At 37.0% G+C, this 22,260-nt stretch overlaps 1 protein-coding gene across 1 annotated transcript in view; it reads right to left on the minus strand.

Annotated features, from left to right (window-relative positions):
* Positions 1 to 627: 627 nt before the first annotated feature.
* Positions 628 to 22,260, minus strand: part of LOC140339946 (protein FRA10AC1 homolog) — a 30,775-nt gene continuing 9,142 nt past the window's right edge. Inside the window, exons 3-14 of the mRNA XM_072424872.1 lie at positions 22,050 to 22,145; positions 21,920 to 21,965; positions 19,232 to 19,308; positions 18,467 to 18,550; positions 16,058 to 16,142; positions 14,980 to 15,025; positions 9,382 to 9,534; positions 6,895 to 6,981; positions 4,447 to 4,545; positions 3,554 to 3,589; positions 1,722 to 1,812; positions 628 to 709 (exon numbers count right to left, since the gene is read on the minus strand). Coding sequence (XP_072280973.1) covers positions 667 to 709; positions 1,722 to 1,812; positions 3,554 to 3,589; positions 4,447 to 4,545; positions 6,895 to 6,981; positions 9,382 to 9,534; positions 14,980 to 15,025; positions 16,058 to 16,142; positions 18,467 to 18,550; positions 19,232 to 19,308; positions 21,920 to 21,965; positions 22,050 to 22,145 — 943 coding nt within the window. The 3' untranslated portion in view covers positions 628 to 666. The remainder of the gene's footprint in view (positions 710 to 1,721; positions 1,813 to 3,553; positions 3,590 to 4,446; positions 4,546 to 6,894; positions 6,982 to 9,381; positions 9,535 to 14,979; positions 15,026 to 16,057; positions 16,143 to 18,466; positions 18,551 to 19,231; positions 19,309 to 21,919; positions 21,966 to 22,049; positions 22,146 to 22,260) is intronic.

The raw sequence follows: 22,260 nt of genomic DNA on the forward strand, positions 1-22,260 counted from the left end.
CCCCTTCACATACTTTTAGATACTATAACTCAGGTTGCAGCAGACCTGAAACAGTTTTCACTGCAACCGTTGGCATACATTTCTTTTACATTTATGCAGCTATGGTTTGATACACACACTTACACTGTGTTTTTTTTTAAATCCATGTTAAAAGGTGAAGTTTTGCTTTCTATAAATACAATATGTAAAATAAAAAATGTGTGAACCTAACACACATTTGAAAAAAAAAATTATAATTATTCTCTTCACCCTAGCATGTGTGATAATACTTTAAACTCAATAGTTTTCACATGCAGGCACATCCTATTAGACCATGCAGACCTTATTGTGATGAACATGGGGATAGATGTTTCTCTATCTGCTTTCATTCACTATCCTGAAATCTTGAATCCTAAAAGAGGCAAGAGGGCCCAGAAAAACACAGGACAGTACATACAAACACTGGCAAAAAGTAATCAGGAAGCTTTAAGCAATTCCAAGTCTTGTGCCGTAAAACACAAGCTACTTTGCAAGAAATGGGTGTTACATATGATACCACTTTGTATCTGTTTTTTTATGTGTATGAGAAAAATGAGATTCATTCATTTTCAACCATTCAAATGCATATTAGAAAAAAGAAGTGGAAAATTATACAAAACATAGTATTTATTACAATTCTTGGCATATTTACAGAAACATATCTTGAAAATATTCATCAAACTCTTCTTCCCTGAAAGAGAAAATAAATATAAAGTCAAATTAAATATGTAAAATTAAAGTGTATACTTTGCTTTATTTTTGGAAAGAAAAGAAAAGGATTAGGACTCATGGCTGGTTTGTGTTGATGTCTGTGTCTCTGCTAGGGAGATTCACCCTCTTTATTTGTCCTGTGACTAGGACAGAAAGTGAAACTTCCAATGGAAAAGCCTTACTTGGTCACAGCTGTCTAAAAGGGGAATTCTCCTCACTTTGTAGACAAAGTCTCTTGATCCTGTTGCATCTTCATAACAGAAAGGTAAATCGTTCCAATAGGATACAGACAGCAAAAATTAAATTGATGGGGATGTTAACCTGAACTTAGGAGGATTTTTAAAGGTACGTGTATGCTTTCATTTATAGCAGTCTGATCCTATTCCGAAAATTTCAACACCCATAAATTTACTCTGAGTTTTTCAAACCAGGAGGTGACTTCCTGAACCTGCCCCTTGTCAATTAAACCTATCTTCCCACAGCATTAGTCATGAAGCTGTGAGAAGAGCCATGGCCAGAATCACTCCACACAATGATTACATGATTGACAGTAAGTTCTTCAAACACATTGGGAGAGAATATTACAGTGCCCACTCTTTAAGATCAAGTAATTTTTCAGGCAGCAGATGAATCGCTGAATGCTTGAAAATGGAACTACAGATTCCAGTAAGAATGCTTAAACTAACCGATGGATTTTGACACGCTTTCCAGTTTCTTGAACTCTACCCAATTGTAGCCAAAACTAATAGAAATGGACTTCACACACTTTAAACTTTAGTCCTGATATTGCCTGTAACAGATACTGCCTATAACAGATACAAGGCTGAATAAATGATTGTAAATCCTTGGAAGACAACAGAAAATAATGCAAAAAGTCAGCTGACAGCTGCAATATAGTCAGCCTGGCTTATGGGATTTGCCAAGCCCTGATTATATATTAGAAATGACATGTGTAAAAAATACCATTATCTCCATAATTCATATTGACTGACCGTGTTTTTTCATCCGGTTCTTGTTGAGGACCTTTCCAGAACTCGCTATTGGCTAATTCATCATTACCATCTTCCTTATCACTATCCGTATCTGCAGAGCAAAGCGTATAAATATATCAATAAAAAGATACAAGTAGAGGAGATTCACAACCCTGGTTAAATTTTAAGCTTCCTTGTTGGCAGTGATGTGAATCCTTTAATCTTTCAGGCAATGACCTATGAGCTAACTGAGGACTCAGGACTATGTCCATCGTAAAACAGAGAACAAACATGAAGCTACATTCTAAATACTTCATCTGTTCTTTTTGCCAGTACCAGCATATTCACCCACTTGAATATTTATGGAAAGGCACAGATCGGGGAGTTTATTATGTTAACAATATTACCTCTGACACTGGCTGACACTGATTGTGATTATGTTGGCCCCTTTCATTTTTGTATCAGTGGTTTATAAACTGAACCTTCACCTATATCTCTCATTGTTCACTGGTGTCTGCGATGACAAGGCCTGGATGTCTAATAAGGACACAATAGAGCTATTTATAAGGAGTGAAAAAAAAGCAATATTCTTGAATGAAATCTGTCCATTTAGGACAAAGTAACAGGTTCTCCTGAAAGCTTACACTCCCCAACCCACTAACACCCAGTGCTTTGGATTATGATGGAGTATGTGACATTCTCTCTCTTTCTTTCTTCTTAAAATGGATTTTTAGCATCAGTGGACAATCTACAGACGTGCAATGTGAGGGAAAGGGGAACAGGTCATTCACCTGTGTATGCTCCAACACAAAACATGAAAAGGCAAACATATGTACATTCTGATTCTTTACTACATCCTGGTTCAAGTTTATTAATAAGGGAACAGTCATAATATTGATTTATTGTCAAGCCTGGAAGCAAACAGATACCAGAGGAAGGTGCATTGCTAAACCAGCAAATAAGCATGTCAGATACCTGAGCTTTGCAGTGAGTCAGACTTGTGCAAATCATAAGACTGGCTCTACAGAATCGCAAATCCTTTTACAGGTACAAAGTAAATATATGTATGTATATGTATTCTTTTTTATTAGTGCAGCTTCTCAAAAGAGAACAATACATATTAAGGCTGTAAAACTGGGGGAAAGAATGCTAGAACAATGAGGAGCAACTAGTGATGTCTCATTTACAAAAAATAAAAAAATAAGTGAATGTTATGGGCAGCAGCATACATCATACATCAGTATCCTCTGGTGGATGCAATTCTGAATACTAAAGAAGTTGGGAAGTATCTGTCAGTGCTGATTTGTGATATTGTAGTGAATGTATTTTTTTTTTACTGTGTGGAACATGGAGGGGAAAGGCAGGGCATTAATAACAATAACCTATGGTTTTATTTGCTGGTCGCAACCAAAGCCAATGAGGAAGGTGTTAGACACCAGAAAACATTCCCCTAACACAATTTATATCAGCTGTTGCCAACCAGGAGAAGGATCCCACTGGGGAAGTGCTAGAGCCGCGGACCATGTCTCCCGTATGGATCACAGGCTCAGGGTGGTGGGTGAGTTCTGGCATCATGACGTCACTCTGCGGGAAGTTTCTTCCCCTTTGAGTGACACACGGCTCCCCGTGCATGCAGTCAGGAGTCTGTGAAATAATTGATCCCTAACGTACAAAAGGTTGGCCAACACTGATCTGTGCTGCATGACATGAGGAACAGTGTCCATCTGGAGGAACTCTGTTTCACTTCTTCCATGTGAACTATTCTGGATAAATTGTATACATCATATACTGAATAAATCTGCTGAAAATTTCTGAATTCCTCTCTTTTCTACTGCTAAAACATAACTAATTACCTTCTTCACTGGAGTCCTCGTGTCTGTGTGATTTATCTGAAAGAAAAGACATATCTCAGAATTCTTTACAAGTAAACATTTTGATATGTGAAAGATCAGTTTCATTTTTCTGATAAGGCACGGAATGCCTTGGAAATAGTATTACCTAGATTGTTCTTATGGAGAAGTACGAGTTCTTGAAGTATACAGGGCACTAGGATTTGTTCAAAGAGTACTTGTTACCTTAAGGAAACTATAGGCATATGGTGCTATTCTTAGAGTTGGCTCAATACCTACACCTTTGCATTACAGTACACAATGTGTTGTTATGCATTGTCAGCGTATAAATTCGTAGTTGACATGCTCAAGAACAAATAGGAGCTTCTTTTTTTACAACACATGTCCGCACAATGCATAGAAACTTAGTCCCAATAAATTAAAAAATGGGACAGGCAAGTTGCCTGAGCCTCACTGATGAGTGCTTTTCTTAAGACTACACAGTTGTTTAGGCCCCGTACCTTCTTCTTTTTGCATGTGGAGGTGTCCTTAGTTTCACTATTAAACATAGCCATGAGTTCTACTGTTGATTTTTTCAGTTTGATTTCACTAAAAGGTTTAAATGATCTCAGACAATGATCATTCAATATTTGTTTCACAACTACATCTCTACCTGGAGCAGATGGTTCATCACTACATTTCCAGGTCTAATCATTGCATTGGAAAGTCCTTAACCCAAAATAAGTAGTTTCAGCAATCTTCTTAGTTATTTTCATTGCTTTATGAAGGCCATCAATTGAAGCCTTCTGAATCAACATTTTTTTAACAACCACAAGATGTCTTCTGACACGACTTAAGGGAGAAGCTGCTCACCAGATAATTTAATACCTTGTTACAATAATTACTGCAGTACTTACCTAATATAAGGCCCCTAGCCATTGGCTTAGTTAACTCAGGCAGTGGATATTTCAAGATTATATATACACATATACATTCATATAGAAAATGGCAAGCTCCTTCTTATATGGATATACTCAGAATGAGGAAGTGCTAAAATCAAATAGATAATGAACACTTCCTTCCTTTTTTTTTGTTACTGTAAGTAGCACACTTGCAGACCAACATGCCACAACTTCAACTTTACGTGTCCATTTAAAGCATTACTAATATGGTAATAAAAACAAAGTGAACAGCTTTTTTGGCTTTGGATGTGCCATTCAGATGGGAAATTACTTTCTTAAAGTAGTGAATCTGAAGCAAGTAATTTTCAATAACACAATTGAATAGGAACAATTTTCCTGGGACAGGTTAATCACACAACATTCATTTGTGTGGATTTAATTCACAGTGTGGACAGCTAAATGGGTATGATTAGGGCTTAGCAACATTTTTTATTCCACTGATAACAAACAATAATAATAGGACTGTAAAGTATATACCAGGGTTTTAGGTTCTTGCTGTTACTAAACTGGAGACACGAGGCCCTGTCCGTATGTGATGCCTGCAGCAACAACCTGCACCACATACAGAGAGGTAAACACATAGCAGCATAGAGATCCAGCAATGAGTCCATGACGAAGATCACACAATCATATACAAAGCTTTCTAAAGACACTGTGGAGGGATGTAGAAAGGGAAAAACAAGATTTGTTTTAAAACTTTTTGTGAACTTATCATTAATGGCACCCAGGAGGTAAAATAAATGTTATACACATTTTAGATTTAACGCATTGCTAGCCATGAGTATCCTTAATGCAATGTGCGTAAATGGGTCCCATTAGTAAATGTAAAGCACTGCTTCATAAGTAGTGTGATGGGGTCTTTAAAAAAAAAAGAAAAAGCAAAAGGTAAATGTCTACAGTTTTTAACTAGTTTTGAAGGCAGAGCTGACAGGAGAGCCTCCCCCAACCCTTTTTACATGACCTTTGTGAAAGTTAAGCTCATTTTAGGTCTGAGTTGCATTATAAAATCTCAGGTGCCTAAAGCTTAGAAGCCATGTGACACCTTTCTGCATAAGGCCTTCTACCACAGTAAAAGATACTTTATCGTTAAAAAATCCTGGACAAAAAAAAAAGAGAAAATTGTTTGTACTGGAGTGAAGAAATATATAGACATTCAAGGTCAACAGGGTTTACATGTATAGGATAAACAAATCCTTTGTATACACTGACACATCATCGACTTATTAATAAGAGAACATCATTACCTTGGTTGTGTAAAGCTGCCCAAACACAAAAAATCTGACTGTACAATTACCCTTGACTTGAAAATATACAATACAATTTGATTGAACAGTCTTCTACACTGATTGGAGATTGTGCATGGTAGGCAACTACTATATAGCCAGTACCATATTTATGCATTAATTTGGGCCCAAACAAAGTACTGAACTCTTTTAAATCAAAATAAAAATATAGAAAGGTCTTTTCATTTCAAAGAAGTCCATAAGACAGAGCCAAAGGCCAAATATTTTGATATCCAATCCCAAACTGGGTGTTTTGTATTTCAGATGCTGCCAGGTTAATTCCAGGGAAAATATCCTAATAAAGTAGTTTGAGGTGAGATGTTACCATCCCTTTAAAAACTGACCCTTAAAATAACTTGTAACCAAACTGTTGGACTAGACCTATCTACAGTGATCGAAAGAAATATTTGATCCTCTACTGATTTTGTACGTTTGCCCTCTGACAAAAAATGACCAGTTTATAATTGTTTATAATTGTTTTAATACTCTGGAATACCTGCACAGAACTGCTTTACATGCTATGTTATTTTTGCAGTCTGTGTCTCAGTATTCTAATATAAGTTTAACATATGAGGAACAGTGTTTCTGCTTTGTGCAGCTACGGTGAGGGAAATAAGTATTTGATCCCCTGCTGATTTTGTACGTTTGCCCTCAGACAATGAAATTACCAGTCTATAATTGTAATGGTAGGTTTATTGTAGGAGTGAGAGACAGAATAACAACAAAAGAACCCTCAAAAATCCAGTGCTCACAAGTCAGAGCTTGATGTGCATTGTAATGAGTGAAATAAGTATTTGATTCCCTTTCAAACAGCAAGATTTCAGGCTCCCAGGTGTCTTCCTTTTATGCAGGTAATGAGCTGAGATTAGGAGAACCCTCTGTAACGGAGTGCTCCTAATCCAAGCTTGTTACAGTACCTGTATATAAGACAACTGTCCACAGAAGCAATCAATCAATCAGAATCCAAACTAGCCACCATGACCAAGACCAAAGAGCTGTCTAAGGATGTCAGGGACAAGATTGTAGGCCTACACAAGGCTGGACTGCTGCCAACCAGCTTGGTGAGAAGGTGACAACAGTTGGCGCAAATAATTCACAAATTTATCAAACACAAAATAACTCAATCCCCCTCGATCTGGGGCTTCTTGCAAGATCTCCCCTCGTGGAGTTGCATTGATCATTGCAACAGTGACGAAGCTGCCCAGAACTACACGGGGGGAACAATCTCAAAGATCTGAAGGCAGCTGGGACCATAGTCACCAAGAAAACAATTAGTAACACACTGCGCTGTGAAGGCCTGAAATCCTGCAGAGCCTGCAAGGTCCCCCTGCTCAACACAGCACATGTACAGGCCCGTCTGCAGTTTGCCAATGAACATCTGAATGATCCAGAAGAGAACTGGTTGAAAGTGTTGTGGTCAAATGGGACCAAAATTGAGCTCTTTGGCATCATCTCAATTTGCTGTGTTTGAAGGAGGAGGAATGCTGCCTATGACCCCAAGAACTCCATCCCCACCGTCAAACATGGAGGTGGACACATTATGCTTTGGGGGTGTTTTTCTGCTAAGGGGACAGGAAACCATCACTGCATTGAAGGGACAATGGATGGGGCCATGTACCGTCATATCTTGGGCAAGCACCATTTTCCCTCAGCCAGGGCATTGAAAATGGGTTGTGGATGGGTATCCCAGCATGACAATGACCCAAAACACACGGCTAAAGCAACAAAGAAGTGGCTCAAGAAGAAGAACATGAAGGTCCTGGAGTGGCCTAGCCAGTCTCCAGACTTTAATCCCATAGAAAATCTGTGGAGGGAGCTGAAGGTTTGAGTTGCCAAACATCAGCCTCAAAACCTTACTGACTTGGAGAGGATCCAATATATACGTTCAACGTATATTAGAATACCGAAACACAAAAATAACACAGCATGTAAAGCAGTTCTGTACAGGTATTCCAGAGTATTAAAAAATGTTTTTTAACACACCAGTAGGCCCACTAACACGGGTGATACTTTGGGGTTGGTTTCCCCTTCAAAGTTCTATATACTTTAATGAATTTGAAGTGAAAAAAAGGAGCATCAAAATTATGAGTTGTTTGGGTGCAAATGCAAACTCATTTTTGGTGTAACGAAATATACGGAAAGCATTACAGACACTTTAGAGAAACAGAAGTTTGCATTAAATTTAGGTTCATCAAATTCAAGTTCTAAAATATTTTTAATGTTTTATTATAGAACATTATCTTTTCTGTTTCTGCACATTTCAACACAGGCAAGGCCACAGTGTCGAAATGTTAGTTAATAGAAGAATAGAAGCTAAGGTTAATATAACCAGCAGGGAAATGTGTCTGCATTACCATAACAGCCATCTTTCATCATCTTTATTCCAGAAAGCTTTCAGATTGAATTCTCAAGAATTTTGCTAGAACTTCCCATTGTAGTGTATGTTTCTCAATTATAAAGTGCAAGACACAAATCTCAGGTTAGACACTGAACAAACTGAATGTAATGCTTTGTTTTTTTACATTAAAAGGAAATTTATTTTGAATACTGCAATCATATCCAATCAGAAATTCTTCCCTGGGCAATGAAAACCTTCAAAAGATAAACATTATACTCAAGCAAAAAACAAACAAACATGCAACTGTTTAGAATACAGTGTTTTAGCAGCTTGGTATTATATTTACATTTACTTAAAACCTACCTACACAAAAGAATGAAACAAAAATTGTTTTGGACAGGGGAGTGTAAATGTAAACTTACATTTAACCTTACATTTAAAAGCAGGCTAGGCATCCAACAGATTTGGTAGAATGCCAATCTATACTGTTTTAGAAAGCAGTGGAGGAACAGCAGGGGAACAAATGCCTCCTCCAAGGGAATCTTGTTTTTACAGGTGAAGCCGAGTTTAATGAAAGCAGATGGCTCCTCCAGTGCTGCACTGTATGCATTTTATGTAGCTATGGATGCAGTATAGACAAGTCATGGAGTCATGAAGTTCAATACCACGACTGAGTAATGTCAAATTAGACATTTGATGAAATAGAGGTTAAGAAAATAGTAATAAGGAATGAAGAGGCTTTCCTAGAACAACTCTGGTTTACTCTTTTCACTCTCGTCATCCTTTGATAAATCTCATGGGTAAAGCCACTTTCAGCCATGTATATGGCATTTCTAAGTTTTGCATTCCAGATAGTGACAACTTGGACCATGCACGAGAAAGCCGTGTTGAAGTTGCATTTGTATCATCAAGAACCCTGACAGAGACACCCTAAAACAGAAGGTGTGTGCAGAAGGACCTGAAAGGATCACCAGGTATTATTTAAGGAAAGTGGCTGATTAAAAAAAATAAAATGAATTTTAAAATTGCATTAACATGGTAAAGCTTATACGCAATGGTAGTGAATGTGTTTACAAATATAGGAAACTTATGAGTGTGGCCAGCTTCATCAGCTCCAGATTGGAAGATCTGAAAGTGATGGATAGTGAAACTTACCTCTTAGATTGTAAGATCTGTTGGACAGGGTCCTTTCCCCACCTGTGTTGTAGTTTGTATCTGTATGCAGGTTTGCCATCTGCAAACCTTATTTGTTTTGCAGTACTTAGTAACAGGTAGGCTCTTTGTAAATAAAATGTAATAATAACTTACTCAGTTTTACAAGAGCGTTCCTCTTCTCCCCATGTTCTACATAACCAAAATTCACCTCCCAGCTTTTCAGACCTTCCTTCTCATCACAGCGCTTGTTTCCACAGGAGAACTGACCTTATCAGAAAAAAAATGGAGGAATAAAAAGAAGCAAAAGTGTAAGTGCATGGAAGTGTATCGACATCTCAAAACAATCATGTAACTTATTATAGCTCATCAGCCATGTATATGAGGCTGTATTAGTTTTCTTTAAGTTTTTTCTTTACTTCCTTCATTCCAGCTGGTGATCCTGTAAGTAAAATTCTGTCCCAGGGTGATAATTCTCACTTACTCTACTGTATTACATAATCTTCAAAGAGAACCAGGAACAATGTAACTAATAGAATACAGAATAGAAGAATACAATATATCAAGAAAACACAAATAGGTAACGGGATCACTGGACTTCTGGCAGAATTACCGGTAGGTATTTTTGTACTAATTGAACAGTTTTTACAAAACACCTTAAAATGGTAAATTTTAAAGACCAAATGGAAGCTAAAAAGAGCCATTTATATACTTTATTCTTGTAAGCAGGTCACATGTATTGTAAATACAAGAAACATCACTTACAGTATAATCACCAGAAGAAAACAGAATAACATCTTCAAAGCTGCTGATCTGCTTTAATATTGTTATTTATTATATTATACTTATAATATTATAATATAAGTATAATATATATTATATATTATTTTCATGTCTTCTACCCATTCAGCTTTAAAGTCAATAAAACTGTCAATGGCCTGGGAGACTAGGAGGAAATTTTATTGGGGACTGGGAGGAAATAAAGTGCTGAGAGTTCGAACAGGTTACCAAAATTAATATTACAACTAACAGAGATAAATAGACAAGCAGCTCAGAAGAACAATATAGATGTTTTTATTACATACACCAATACCCAACATGAGGGTCCTGCAGGCACCGCACATATAAGAATGGTGTGAATGTCACTAGCACGTATTTGTCAGATGTTAGATTCACATCCTGCATTAAGAGGAGAAATCACAGTGGTTCCTGAAAGATTAACCCAAAAGTACTCCGGCTTAAGCAGCTAACAGGTAGCTCTGCAAGAACCCCCAGCGAGCTTTATGACTGCAACATATGCCAGTCTGTATCACCATATGATCATGCACGGTATGAGTCACATGATTGTGTACGACACCATACAGTAAAAAAAAAAAAAAAAGATCTCCTCGCTGACACAGTTGATCATGTTGATGGCGTCACACATCGGATCCAATTAGCTATTATCAGCCCTGTGTGCGCAGGTGTCTAATCAGTGTACTGTAGTGTGTAGTGTTTACTGAGTGTTAAGCTGCGTACACACGTCAAATTTGTACAGCCCAGGTCGTTCATCCTCCGCCAGGACGGATCCACGGACGATGAACGATGAGCGATCCTAATGCAAGGGAAGGGGGAGAGCGCGCAGCAGGGTGCCGCTCCGTCGTTCTCCCCCTCCCCTCTCCATAGAGCAGAACGGTGCTGTATGTACAGCACTCGTTCATGAATCGTGTAGTCCTTTGTCGTTGGAAAGGATCTTTCACGATCCTTTCCAACGACAAAGGACTACACGATGCATGTAGAATTGCACGTGTGTACGCAGCTTAAGTCTGCAAGCACGGCATGGACACACCTCCCAATAATAGAGAATGGGGATAAAGTTTTACAAATGCAAGTTTCTAAAGCCATTAGCAACCAATAATATTTCAGAGCAGATTGGAGAATGTGAAAATCCCCCCCAAAAAATCACTATTACTCATATAAACTATTAGAAGTGCTCCCTAACATTTTGGGGAAATCTGCAGTAGTACCTTATTTTATTATGGCTGATTGCAAGCTTCCACAATTTATTGGTGGGAATGAAGAAATGAAGTCCCCCTTGGCTCAAACTGTTTGGCTGCAGAATCTTTAGCAGTTTTGTGATTATTCTCAAATGTCTTCGGTTTAGATCCCAACATGTGTTTGCACAAGCTTTCTGCAGGTGATTTTTTTGCATGCAAATGATCTATAGAGGTCTATTTATAAAACAGTGAACCTGATATTCTCAGAAACATCCCCTGATGGAGAATCAATCACTCCCGTTGAAACACACAAGTCAGAGAATGGCTCATTTAAACAGAATAAATAAATAGGGTGACAAAAAATGTCAGATTCAGCACTTTACAAACATGCCCAATAGAAAGACTGATCTTTCTATCCCCAGAAATACTCCTATATGACAATGGCAGCTACATTAGACTGTGTCCTTCTTCTAAACAGGTGTGGCTATTGATAATGTGTGGGTGCTATATAAATAAGTACAGTGCTATACTACTACTTGTTATAGGTTTTTTATTTATAAACCTTGTATAAACTATGTATATACCTTTTCTTAAATATTGGCCTCACCATTTTTTAAAGTTAAATTTTCTTTTACCATACACAATACCTAGTATTAAATCTCACTCATATCCAATTGTAGGGGGCATTAAGTACCTCATAAACATGAGCTTGTTTCTACATTAAGGGTTGTTGTTGTGTTGTATCTTGATTATGTTGTCAGTTCAGAAGGGAATAGTGATTAGCAAAGACAAGCAGTTAGGTAGCACCATGCATTTTTCAGCCAAGCTTAAAGCTTTCTAACACTGTGCAATTGTACGTGAAGACGTGAAGTCTAATCTGATTATACAAGACAGACACTTATCCCGTTTAACATTTGACTTTTAACTACTAACTGATAATGCCAACCAAGATTATTAAGGAGGTGGGGGTGTTAATGTAAAATAGCCAATGACTTCCAAGGGTAAGGAAGAGGAATACCCAGAGGAAAGATGTCCTGTGACAGGGTATGGGAAGTCTATCTAAGAGTGAAAATAGCCAAAGGTTACCATACAGAAGCTTTTTCCTACCTCTAATTTTATGTTCCTGAAGAGTTACTTCATACAGAGGTGGAATGTTGATTTATGGTGTTTTGTGTGGGTATAATTAAAACCTACAAATTGGTGCATCTAATGTGCACACAGACCTTTACAAAATATCGTGGGGAAAGATGGTATGACAAGTGACCTCCACTTTCACCATACCTTTTTCAAGAAAGCAGCCACTGTGAAATGAAGACCTGCAGGGCAGTCTCAGCTTAATTATATTCAAAAGATTTATGTCACAGGTACAGAGACATCCAGAGGTAATAGTGAAGGCTATCCATGGCGAGCACGCAGGGAGACACTATATAGGGGTCTGTAGGCAAAAAAAATGAGGGCACGGTGTGCTCACCCCACTACACCCCTGAAGACATCCCTGAAGATGAACAATGTTTTTCACATTGGAAGAAAACATTCTCTTATCCTGTTTCACTCTTCAAAACAGAAATCTTCCAAATAGAACAGACTGCAAAACAACCTGACAAAATGTCTATTATCTATAAATAAATAAATACAAACTATTTAATCAACCATGTTGATATGAGAGTAATAATGTAAATTGTGGTGGACTGAGGCTCCCTCTGGTGTTCATATTATTATAACAATGGAATTACATGGAGAATCATGCAACAGTACAGTAAAATAGATCCAATGTCATTTTCTTTAAAAAAAAAAAGCAGCACAAAAGCCAAATATTGGCTTCTTGTTTCCAAGGGGCCTGATGCCAAAAGTATAGTATACCACTTAGGTGTACCACCTATATGTCCTGGATTCTGCAGAAGTGTTACAGAGCAAAGCAGAGATGTAGGACTACTGTTTGGGTACCAGGGTATGTCTTCTCTCAGACACAAGTGTTGCTTTTTTTCCCTTTATGCAGCCATTTTCTCCCCCCATTACTTTCTCTGATCAGCAAGTAAGGAACATTTTTTTCTCCTACAAAAACTGATGCCAGATATGTACTTTCTTCCAGGACCAGCAATACAATACGAACCATTCCCTTTTGTTTCAATCAGCTTTATTGAATTTTCAGAAAAAAAGGAACAGATATACATAACAAAAAATCAAACATACAACGCATACATCATATTTAACATAACAGTGTAGGCTTCGTATTACCAAAAGTATAAAACCGGAAAGCTGCATATACCCAGAAAAATATAACAAGAAGCCTAGTAGCCCTAAAGGGTCCATATAGCACATATTAAACCTGTACAAAAACAGCTACATTACTGCTAGCAGAAGCATATGGCACAAGGTATAAACCAATATTCTCAGACAACAAATAAAAGAAAAACAAACACATAGAACAAAACAGCCCAGGGGGGAGGGGGGGATGGGGAATGTCACTCGATACAAGATTTAAAGAGGTAGATAATAACCCTCAAAACCGGGGTAGTGTTTCATCTAGTAAGCCTGGACACTAATATTATAAGCCTGGATACTAATAAATAAAATATGTATGGAATCTGGGAGATTCTCTAAACCAATCCCAGGTGGACCAGGTAATTGTAAATTGTTCCAGTCTATCGTCATCCTCCTCAACCAACATCTCCATATGACAGAAACCCAATTGGCTATAGAAGGAACCATTCCCTTTTACTAGTTGCCAATGCAGAACATTTTTCGTTTCTACTTATTGCAGGTGTTTGGTACTTTTTTCTCATAGTACTATCCAAAGTGTTTTTTGTTACTCCTTGTTAATATGTTTGCAACCATTTTATTAAAAGTTCCTATTAGTAAAGAAAGTGGTAGTTCTTTGTTGCATTTCGTTTTTTGTTTTTTTTAATGATCCTTTAGGTTTTTGTGTGTGTGTTATTTCATTCACAGCACAAAGGGTGGGGACCCTTTTGTTAGCACTATGTCACTATGCTCATCTTCATCACATCTACTCTATCTCTGGGTGCTTTTAAAAAATCCAAAGTTGTTTTATATAATAAGGGGTACCTTTAATAATTACTAAGGTACTGCTATTGGACAGGGGGTGCCAAATGGCAGGTCTTAAACAGAACCAATCCTTTTCTTGTTAAAATTGTGATCAGGCAGGTATTTTTTTATTTAAATTGCAAATTTTTAAATATACTTTACTATCCCCATTTTATCATGGGTGCCAACACTTTTCCTCCATGACTCCTTTTCCTGGTTCTGATCTTTGGCCATCCTGAATGGCTTGGCCGGGGTGACATAAATCCCATGCATGGATGCAGGAGTTCATGCAGACCTGGGTGATGCTGAGATACCAGGCAAATCCCAGAATCATATTTTTTCATGAAGATAATGATAAGGCAAGTAAGTGTGTTTTATTGCAGGAGGGGGGACATCACTTGTCCCTTCTGCAACAATAAACCCACCTGATGCAATTTTTTTTTCATAACTTTACTTCTGCTTTACCCTGAAGTCAGGCTTCTTTTAATAAATGGAGACCAAGTTTAAAAGTTAAAAAAAAAAACTTTAATATTGAACTTGGTACTAATTGATAATGATGAATGATTGGTGCCAAGCCAACATGGAGTGGGTGAAATATTTTAGTGTCTTCTTTAATACATAACTTGTATTATTATAAGAATGAACTTTTGGGATATTCGGTGAGAGATTCAGTTATGCCAAAATAAAATAGTAATACCTTTTCCGGAGACTACTTCTTTTTCCACTCTCCATCGAAACCCAAACTGCCAAAATGCAAAAAAAACAAAACAAAACAAAACAGTTATTTTATATAGTGCTAGTATTTGTTACTCATATAAAAGGGCTTTCCAAACACTAAACAATTCATACTAACAAATTAGAAAAACAGCTCCCACTGTTACAAATGGTAACATTTTATTTTTAAGCCATTATAAAAAAAAATGTGTGGCTGGATTTGTCTTTTAAATACACCTAAACTTTGGAGAAATGTCAAAATGTTAACCAAGACAAAAACATGCAGTAACACCTTGCAGTGTGTGTGTGTGGGGGAAGGGGGGCATGTGGAGGTTCACTGATCGTTGTCACCTAGGGTACTATTAAAAAACTACTTAAGTTATGGTATGCAACCCTGGCAATTAGCATTCTCCTTATTCCTCCAACGCTCCAGAGTGTAAGCAGACCTTTAAAATTCTTAGCACAATGCTGAACTGCTCGTCCTGAATTATATGTAATGACTTCAGAGGCCTGTTATCCAAGGAGCACCAAAAAGTAGAAGCTTGGAGGCATCAGTGGCATGGAAAGCATAAAGCTTGCAGGAATGAGAGGCTGGCGAAGTACCAGGCTTCTAATGGTACCAAAGACAGAATATAGAAATTAATGCTTGGAGTTTACTTTAAACGACTTGTGGAACGACTTTGCAAAAAGCAAGGTGTACAGCTAGCATTTAAAAATGACCATTGTTTCACTGATGATCTGAGATCAGAATACTGACTATTGATTTATGCAAACTGATAGTTTCAGCATACTGAAACTTTTGGAGACTTTAAAGTTTCAAGCAGTTGTGGTACTCACTGAATTCCTGATAGCAGTTTAAAGAGTTAACTGGAATGCACACAAAATACTTACCAACTATGTTAAAAAAAAAAAACACACAACAAAAACCTAAACCTAAATAGCACATGATTGCAGTATAGCACAAATAGAGTACACATACAGTACAGTACAGAGCTTCACATGGCAACTAACCAAATATTATTTCCATTTTCTACATTTAAATGCTTTCCAATTGCACAAACCTTGTTTTCCTTGTATCTGCTGAGATCAGCTATGCAATATTCTTTAAATAGTTTATCATAATATTTCTTTGCAAGTCTCTTCTCCCTGTCAGCACAGAATACAGAAAATTTCTTGATTTCGCTGAGGTGAGACAATTTTCCCATCCGCTTTTACATTGAAAATACATTTATATGGCATTAATGTTAGAAGGAAAAAAAGGTTAAGTAAGAAAAGTCATGAATTTTTTATGAAAGTGATTAGATTTCTGTCTTTTTATGTCTATGATGCAGTCTGTTCTGTTGGGTCAGCATGAAAAAAAATTAAACCCAATATTTTCCTTTTAGTTAACTGAAAGAAGAATTGTTGACTGAGTTGATTGAATTACCATAACTGTGTATTGTGTAAACAGATTCTGGTCAGGAGCTGGGGAACACAGAGACTTTATCTGAGATTAGGCTCCAATGAAACAAGGGTATACTATTCAGTCTATGACTTCAAATTAATAATAAATTAAAAATAAATTCGTAAGGTTGTGCAATATTACAGTAACCATTATAGTACAATCATATTTAAAGTAAATAAACAAATAATATATATATATAGGCTACCATTACTGATTCTGAAAAAAGCCAGGTGACTAGTTGTCACTCTTGTTTGTTTGCTGCAATACACTATGTTTAAGAGTAATGATTCCCATATTGGTAATCATCTTGAACTCTTTTGATCTCCATACTTCGTTGAAGTCAATGGCCCAAAATATTAAAGAAAGAGGAAAATGAATATCATAACAGAAATTCAAAGCACGTATGATTATCAGGAGGAGTTCAGTTTACAATAATTTGGCAAAATGAAATTAAAATAATAATATGTAATGAAATAGAATTGCTTATGGCACACAGCAAGGGATGTATTGGGGAGCAAGGCAACAGCTAGTTCTTTAAGGCGATTGGTTGAAAACAGAAAAAATGGGCAAACAAGGATAGGAGGAGTGTCTTCAACAATTGCCAAACATAATGTCTAAAAGACTGGGTCATAACATCTATAAAACAGCTCTGTGTTGTTCCTGGTATGCAGTGGTAGGTATTTACCAAAATGGTTCAAATAAGGACAACTGGGAAACTGGCAACAGACTCAAGGATGCCCAGGGTTCATTAGCGCAAGTGTGAGGACAGGCTAGCCTGTCCTGTCTGATCCCACAAAGAAGCTAATGCTATCCATGAGAGACACAGTGCTTGCTGCATATAGGGCTGAGATCATCAGTACTGGGCAAAGGAGCAAAGAAAAAAGTTATCCTGTCGAATAAATTAATTTGACAGTATGTGGATGGCTGGGTGCATGCATGTTGTTTACTGGGAAAGAGATAGCAGCAGGATGCACTGTAGGAGAAATCATCATAAAATGCAGCGTGACCTAAAGGATTTCCTACAAACTTGTTGGAATATACCGCAAAACACATACAGTGATCTTGTAGATTCCATGGCCCTGATTTACTAAAGCTCTCCAAGGCTGGAGAGAATACACTTTCTTCAGTGAAGCTGGGTAATCCAGAAAACCTGGAATGGATTTCATAAATCATTTACTATTTGCTAGCAAATGTTTTAAATCCATTCCAGGTTTGCTGGATCACCCAGCTTCACTGATCAAAGTGTATTCTCTCCAGCCTTGGAGAGCTTTAATAAATCAGGGCCCATGTCTCTAAATGTAGAGGTGCCAGAGCTGCTTTAACAACATACAAGGAACCTACCGAGAGAGGTGGTTTTAAAGCAAAACTAAACCTTCAACTACTCGCTTATCCCCGTTTCATTGCAGGATGCCACCTTCTCTCTTCTCTACTACCTGAAGACAATCTTTAGTCAATTTGATTGGCAATGCAGAAATGATGTAACTCATTCTGGACATGCGCAAGGAAGTTCGGCATTCGGCATCAGGTTTCACACTGGCAATCAAAGCTGCGCATGGGCTGCTCGGCAAAATCTAACAGCTCATGCAGGGCAGGCAGGTAAGCACTTATTGCAAAAGGGATATCGCCTGTCCCTTTCTGCAATAAACTCCTGCCTGGATCTCAGAAGTTCAAAGTGAGACATTCCAAGTTCCAAAGTGAGAAGTTCAAGTGAGTAGTTCCAATTTAATGTTTTGAGTGACCATCATTTTAACGTTTAGGATTTGTACATTGACCTCACGCTCTGTTCAGTGCAGGCTAATTAAATAGGTCTATGCATGAGCACCTTTTGACATATGAGTGTTGATTACATATTGATGAAAGATGTCATTAGTGACTGTGTACAATAGTCAAGAGAGAAATAACTGCATACAGTCCCTCTATATACTTGTTCAATCAATGTTTTTTGGGTTTTCATTCCAGTGAACGTAGCCTTCAGTTTAATTTTAGACACATCTATTTTTTTAAATTGACATAAGGGTTAATTTACCAGGTCATTTCCTCTTCATCTTCCTCCTGCCAAAGGAATCTGTGGTTTTCTTGAATGATATCCAAGTCTGTTTTACGATCTCCTCTGCCAACAGAAAGGGCACATCATGAACAAAGAGGTAAAATGTATTATCTCCCACAAACACTACTAATAGAGTGCTTATAAGAGTCCATTCATATCAATTTCTGAAACAATTAGGGCAGATACAAGGACAGGACCAAAAGGGTAAATGTCTATTTTTAAACAACCCTGCCACTAGGTGAAAAAAAAAATCATTAGAATGTATGGAAATATCATGTACTCAAGTTCCTATTAGCCTGCTCATTTATCTCCTTATTTGTCATTTATTCTTTTCAACCTCAACACTTCTAGGAGAGTAATTGTCATCAGCAGCTGCTGCAAATCCTCAAACAATCCAGACATCATTATTGCTGCTGGTGTCTACATGGAAAGCCCTCTGTACACTGATGTAACCACAGTGCAGTGGCTATGGTAGTTGTCACAGAATAAACATATTTAATTAATTACCATAGGCAAAAGTATTAAGGGTTTGTGTGCTAAACTTTGCCCATGCTAATTGTGTTTTTTTGAGGTTCTGATACTTTTTTTAACATCAACCCACTGCAAAAAGTGTCAAAAAGTATCTAAATTGGTTACCCACTTGAACCTAAACTCAGATATAAGATATGAAGAAACAAAGAACACAAAGCTATATAATACACATCTGTAACATTAGATGTTGCATTTTTAAATTCATAGACTTACTTTGGAAGTTTGAAGTCCTCCAGTTTTCCTCCATAATACAAGATGTAGTCATTCACAAACTTTTGATGTCTGGAAAACTGTGATGTTTGTGGTTAATTAAAATAACACTTTTTTTAAAATAGTTTTTCTGTGGGACAAATAGCACAACATAAACATAAACTGGGTGTTAAAGTTTTAAAGTAAAGATAACAGGGACTATCTGGTTGCCTCATGGAATCAGGAAGGAATTTTTTCTCCCTGTTGGAGCAAATTGTACCAGGGATTTTTTTTTGCCTTTCTCTGGATCAACTATATCCATGGGGTTTTATATCTGGGATATGTTTATTTCCCTAGTGGTTGAACTGGATGGACTTTTGTCTATTTTCAACCTGACGTACTATGTAACTATAAATAAAAGGTATGTAAAGATGATAAGTTTAGGAATCTAGTATTTATGTTACAGAAACACATATACTATCCAACTTGCCTATTTGGTGATAATACATTTGGATAAAGTTGATCATTTGTGAATATCGAGGAATACAGAATAAAGTGGGTAGCTATATTTTAGAAAATACTGACAAGCCATAGGTGACTCAACATAAAAATACACTCAAAAACTACAGGGTTTGAAAAAAAAGGTTAAAATACTGGCTCTTGTGTGACAGTTCAATGTATATTATGTAATTAAATTATTTTTTCTTTCTTACAGCAATGAAATAAAATATTTTTGAAGAGATTTGTTGTTACTTCACATACATATTTGTTTCAGAGAAAGCAGGGTTTTTAAATGGCAAAAAAACAGTGTATTAGATTGTGTTTTAAGTGAATCACATAACATACACATTCCTTTGTAGCAAATATTTATAGAAGGTAAGTATTGGTCATTCCTATTAACAACTTCATGAGAAGAGCGAACTATTTAACTGTGCAAAGGATCCCTAATTATGAGAATTGCAAGTAAATTCATATAATAAACGTCCTGTAGCCCGACACGTTTCACCTGACTGCTTCCTCAGGGGACTTGCGAATTGCAGAATGTTCATATAGGGACACCTCAGCGGTGAGCATAAGTATACATTACCATGATTGTTTGATACATGTTGTTAGAAAGTATCCAGTGGTATGAAGCGTTTGGCAGACGGGGCGCTCCAGTATTGTGAATGTGCAGTGTGTGTGAATCTCCTGCCCTTATATGGCATCCGTGAACTGAAAAAATGCATTCACAAACTTCTGCACATGCGCATTTTTAGTTCACAAGCGCCAGTCCCTTACACTTTAGTTCTTAACAATGAAACGTAACCTAATATTTAACCCCCTAGAATCTGACTCCGTGATGCTAGACTTATCTCATCATTGTCCAGTTTTACCAATACAGCGTTAAACATAACAGTACCAAAGTCAAACGTTTGTACATTTTGTCACTACCAATAATGTCCAATATACCAGGTTTACTCTAAGTACACCAGGTTATATAGTACGGGTAGCAGTGCTTAGCCCACACAGTTTGGCAACCTTAATCTGCAATGCTCTGTTAAGCAAAAGATAGAAAGTTGGATGAACCCTCTGAACTTTCTCAGCTTTAATTAAATGTGGATCCCGCCAAAACTAGCTTGTTTATTTGGATGGGAAAATGATCGGTCTTCAGTGAGCTCATCATGATCTGGACAGCATTATTTAATACCAGGATATGATGTCTTCTTTATGTTACAAATTAGAAACACATTTTACGGCTATTTTTACATTTCATATTGCTGAAAATGACAACTGCTTTCAACTGGCTTCAGACAGACAACGAAGGGAAAAAAGCAAAATAAGTTAAACTACCATTTTAGAGGTTGTGTGGATCCAAAGTAATAATATATATATATATATATATATATACATATATATATATTATCTGTATATTAAATTGAGGGTGCAGCAGGAATTGGAAGTTTTTATATTTACAAAGCTCAATGTTTATGGTACAAATGCTTAATTTCATGTAAAGCAGAAACAGAAATAAAGAGGAAAAACAGTTGTGCTGCGCATACAATATGCAGGACCCTTACCCTAAATACTGCAGTACAGCTAAAGTGCATTGCCTTGTCCAATTGTATTGGAGTGCCTTCATTCAAAGCAGAGGATATTCTACCATGAACAATGATTGTGTTCTTAGCCATATCTGATCTATTTTGATATATACACAAAATTGGCCTGATTTATTAAAGCTCTTAAAGGCTGGAGAGGATACACTTTCACTAGTGAAGCTGGGTGATTTAGCAAACCTGGAATGTATTTCTTTAAAGTCATTTGCTATTTGCTAGCAAATGTTTTCAATCTCCAGCCTTGGAGAACTTTATTTAATCAGGCCCATGGAGTTTGACATGTGGACTAGATTGTTTTATGTAGGAATACCTAAATATAACATTTATTACTGAATTTAAGTGCACATTTATTTTCATATGCATAAACACAAAACATGTAATCCGTGTATTCCAGTCTCACAATCACTCTTTTTTAAATTCCTATAAGTTTTTGCCATATTAGTCAGTAATTTGATTTTCTAAAATGTCTTTGGAATGTGCAGTTGTTTCTTTCTACATCCTAAATAAAGCAGTTTAGGATAAATAGCAATTTCATTTCATGTCACAACAAAGCCTGCAGAAGGTTTAATGAATGCACTGGAACTAACAATTATGTGACTGGATGGCAAACAAAGGATACGGCATCCATAGATATTAGGTGAAATCGTCGGTTTCGAGCTTCCTCCCTGTTTGTATATAAAGCAGGAAACGTGTTAGTTTGTACAGAGTGGGCTGTTATTATGGCATGACATAAGAATTCTAATATTTACCTGTCCCATTCCTCTGCTGCAACCCGCTTGTGTGCCACTTTCCCATGTCTCTCTTTCTGGAATGGTTTCTTAAGCAAGGCTTCATCTTCTTTGCTGCTGTATTGGGACGAGCAGGAATAAGTTAATATTGAATGATACAAAGACAAAGGCCACCAAAATGTGAAAAAATAAATGTATAGGTTTTCTTGAATCTGGGGCATTAGAACATGCC

The sequence above is a fragment of the Pyxicephalus adspersus genome, chromosome 10 (genome assembly GCF_032062135.1).
Source record: "Pyxicephalus adspersus chromosome 10, UCB_Pads_2.0, whole genome shotgun sequence".
In the NCBI taxonomy this organism is placed as follows: domain Eukaryota; kingdom Metazoa; phylum Chordata; class Amphibia; order Anura; family Pyxicephalidae; genus Pyxicephalus; species Pyxicephalus adspersus.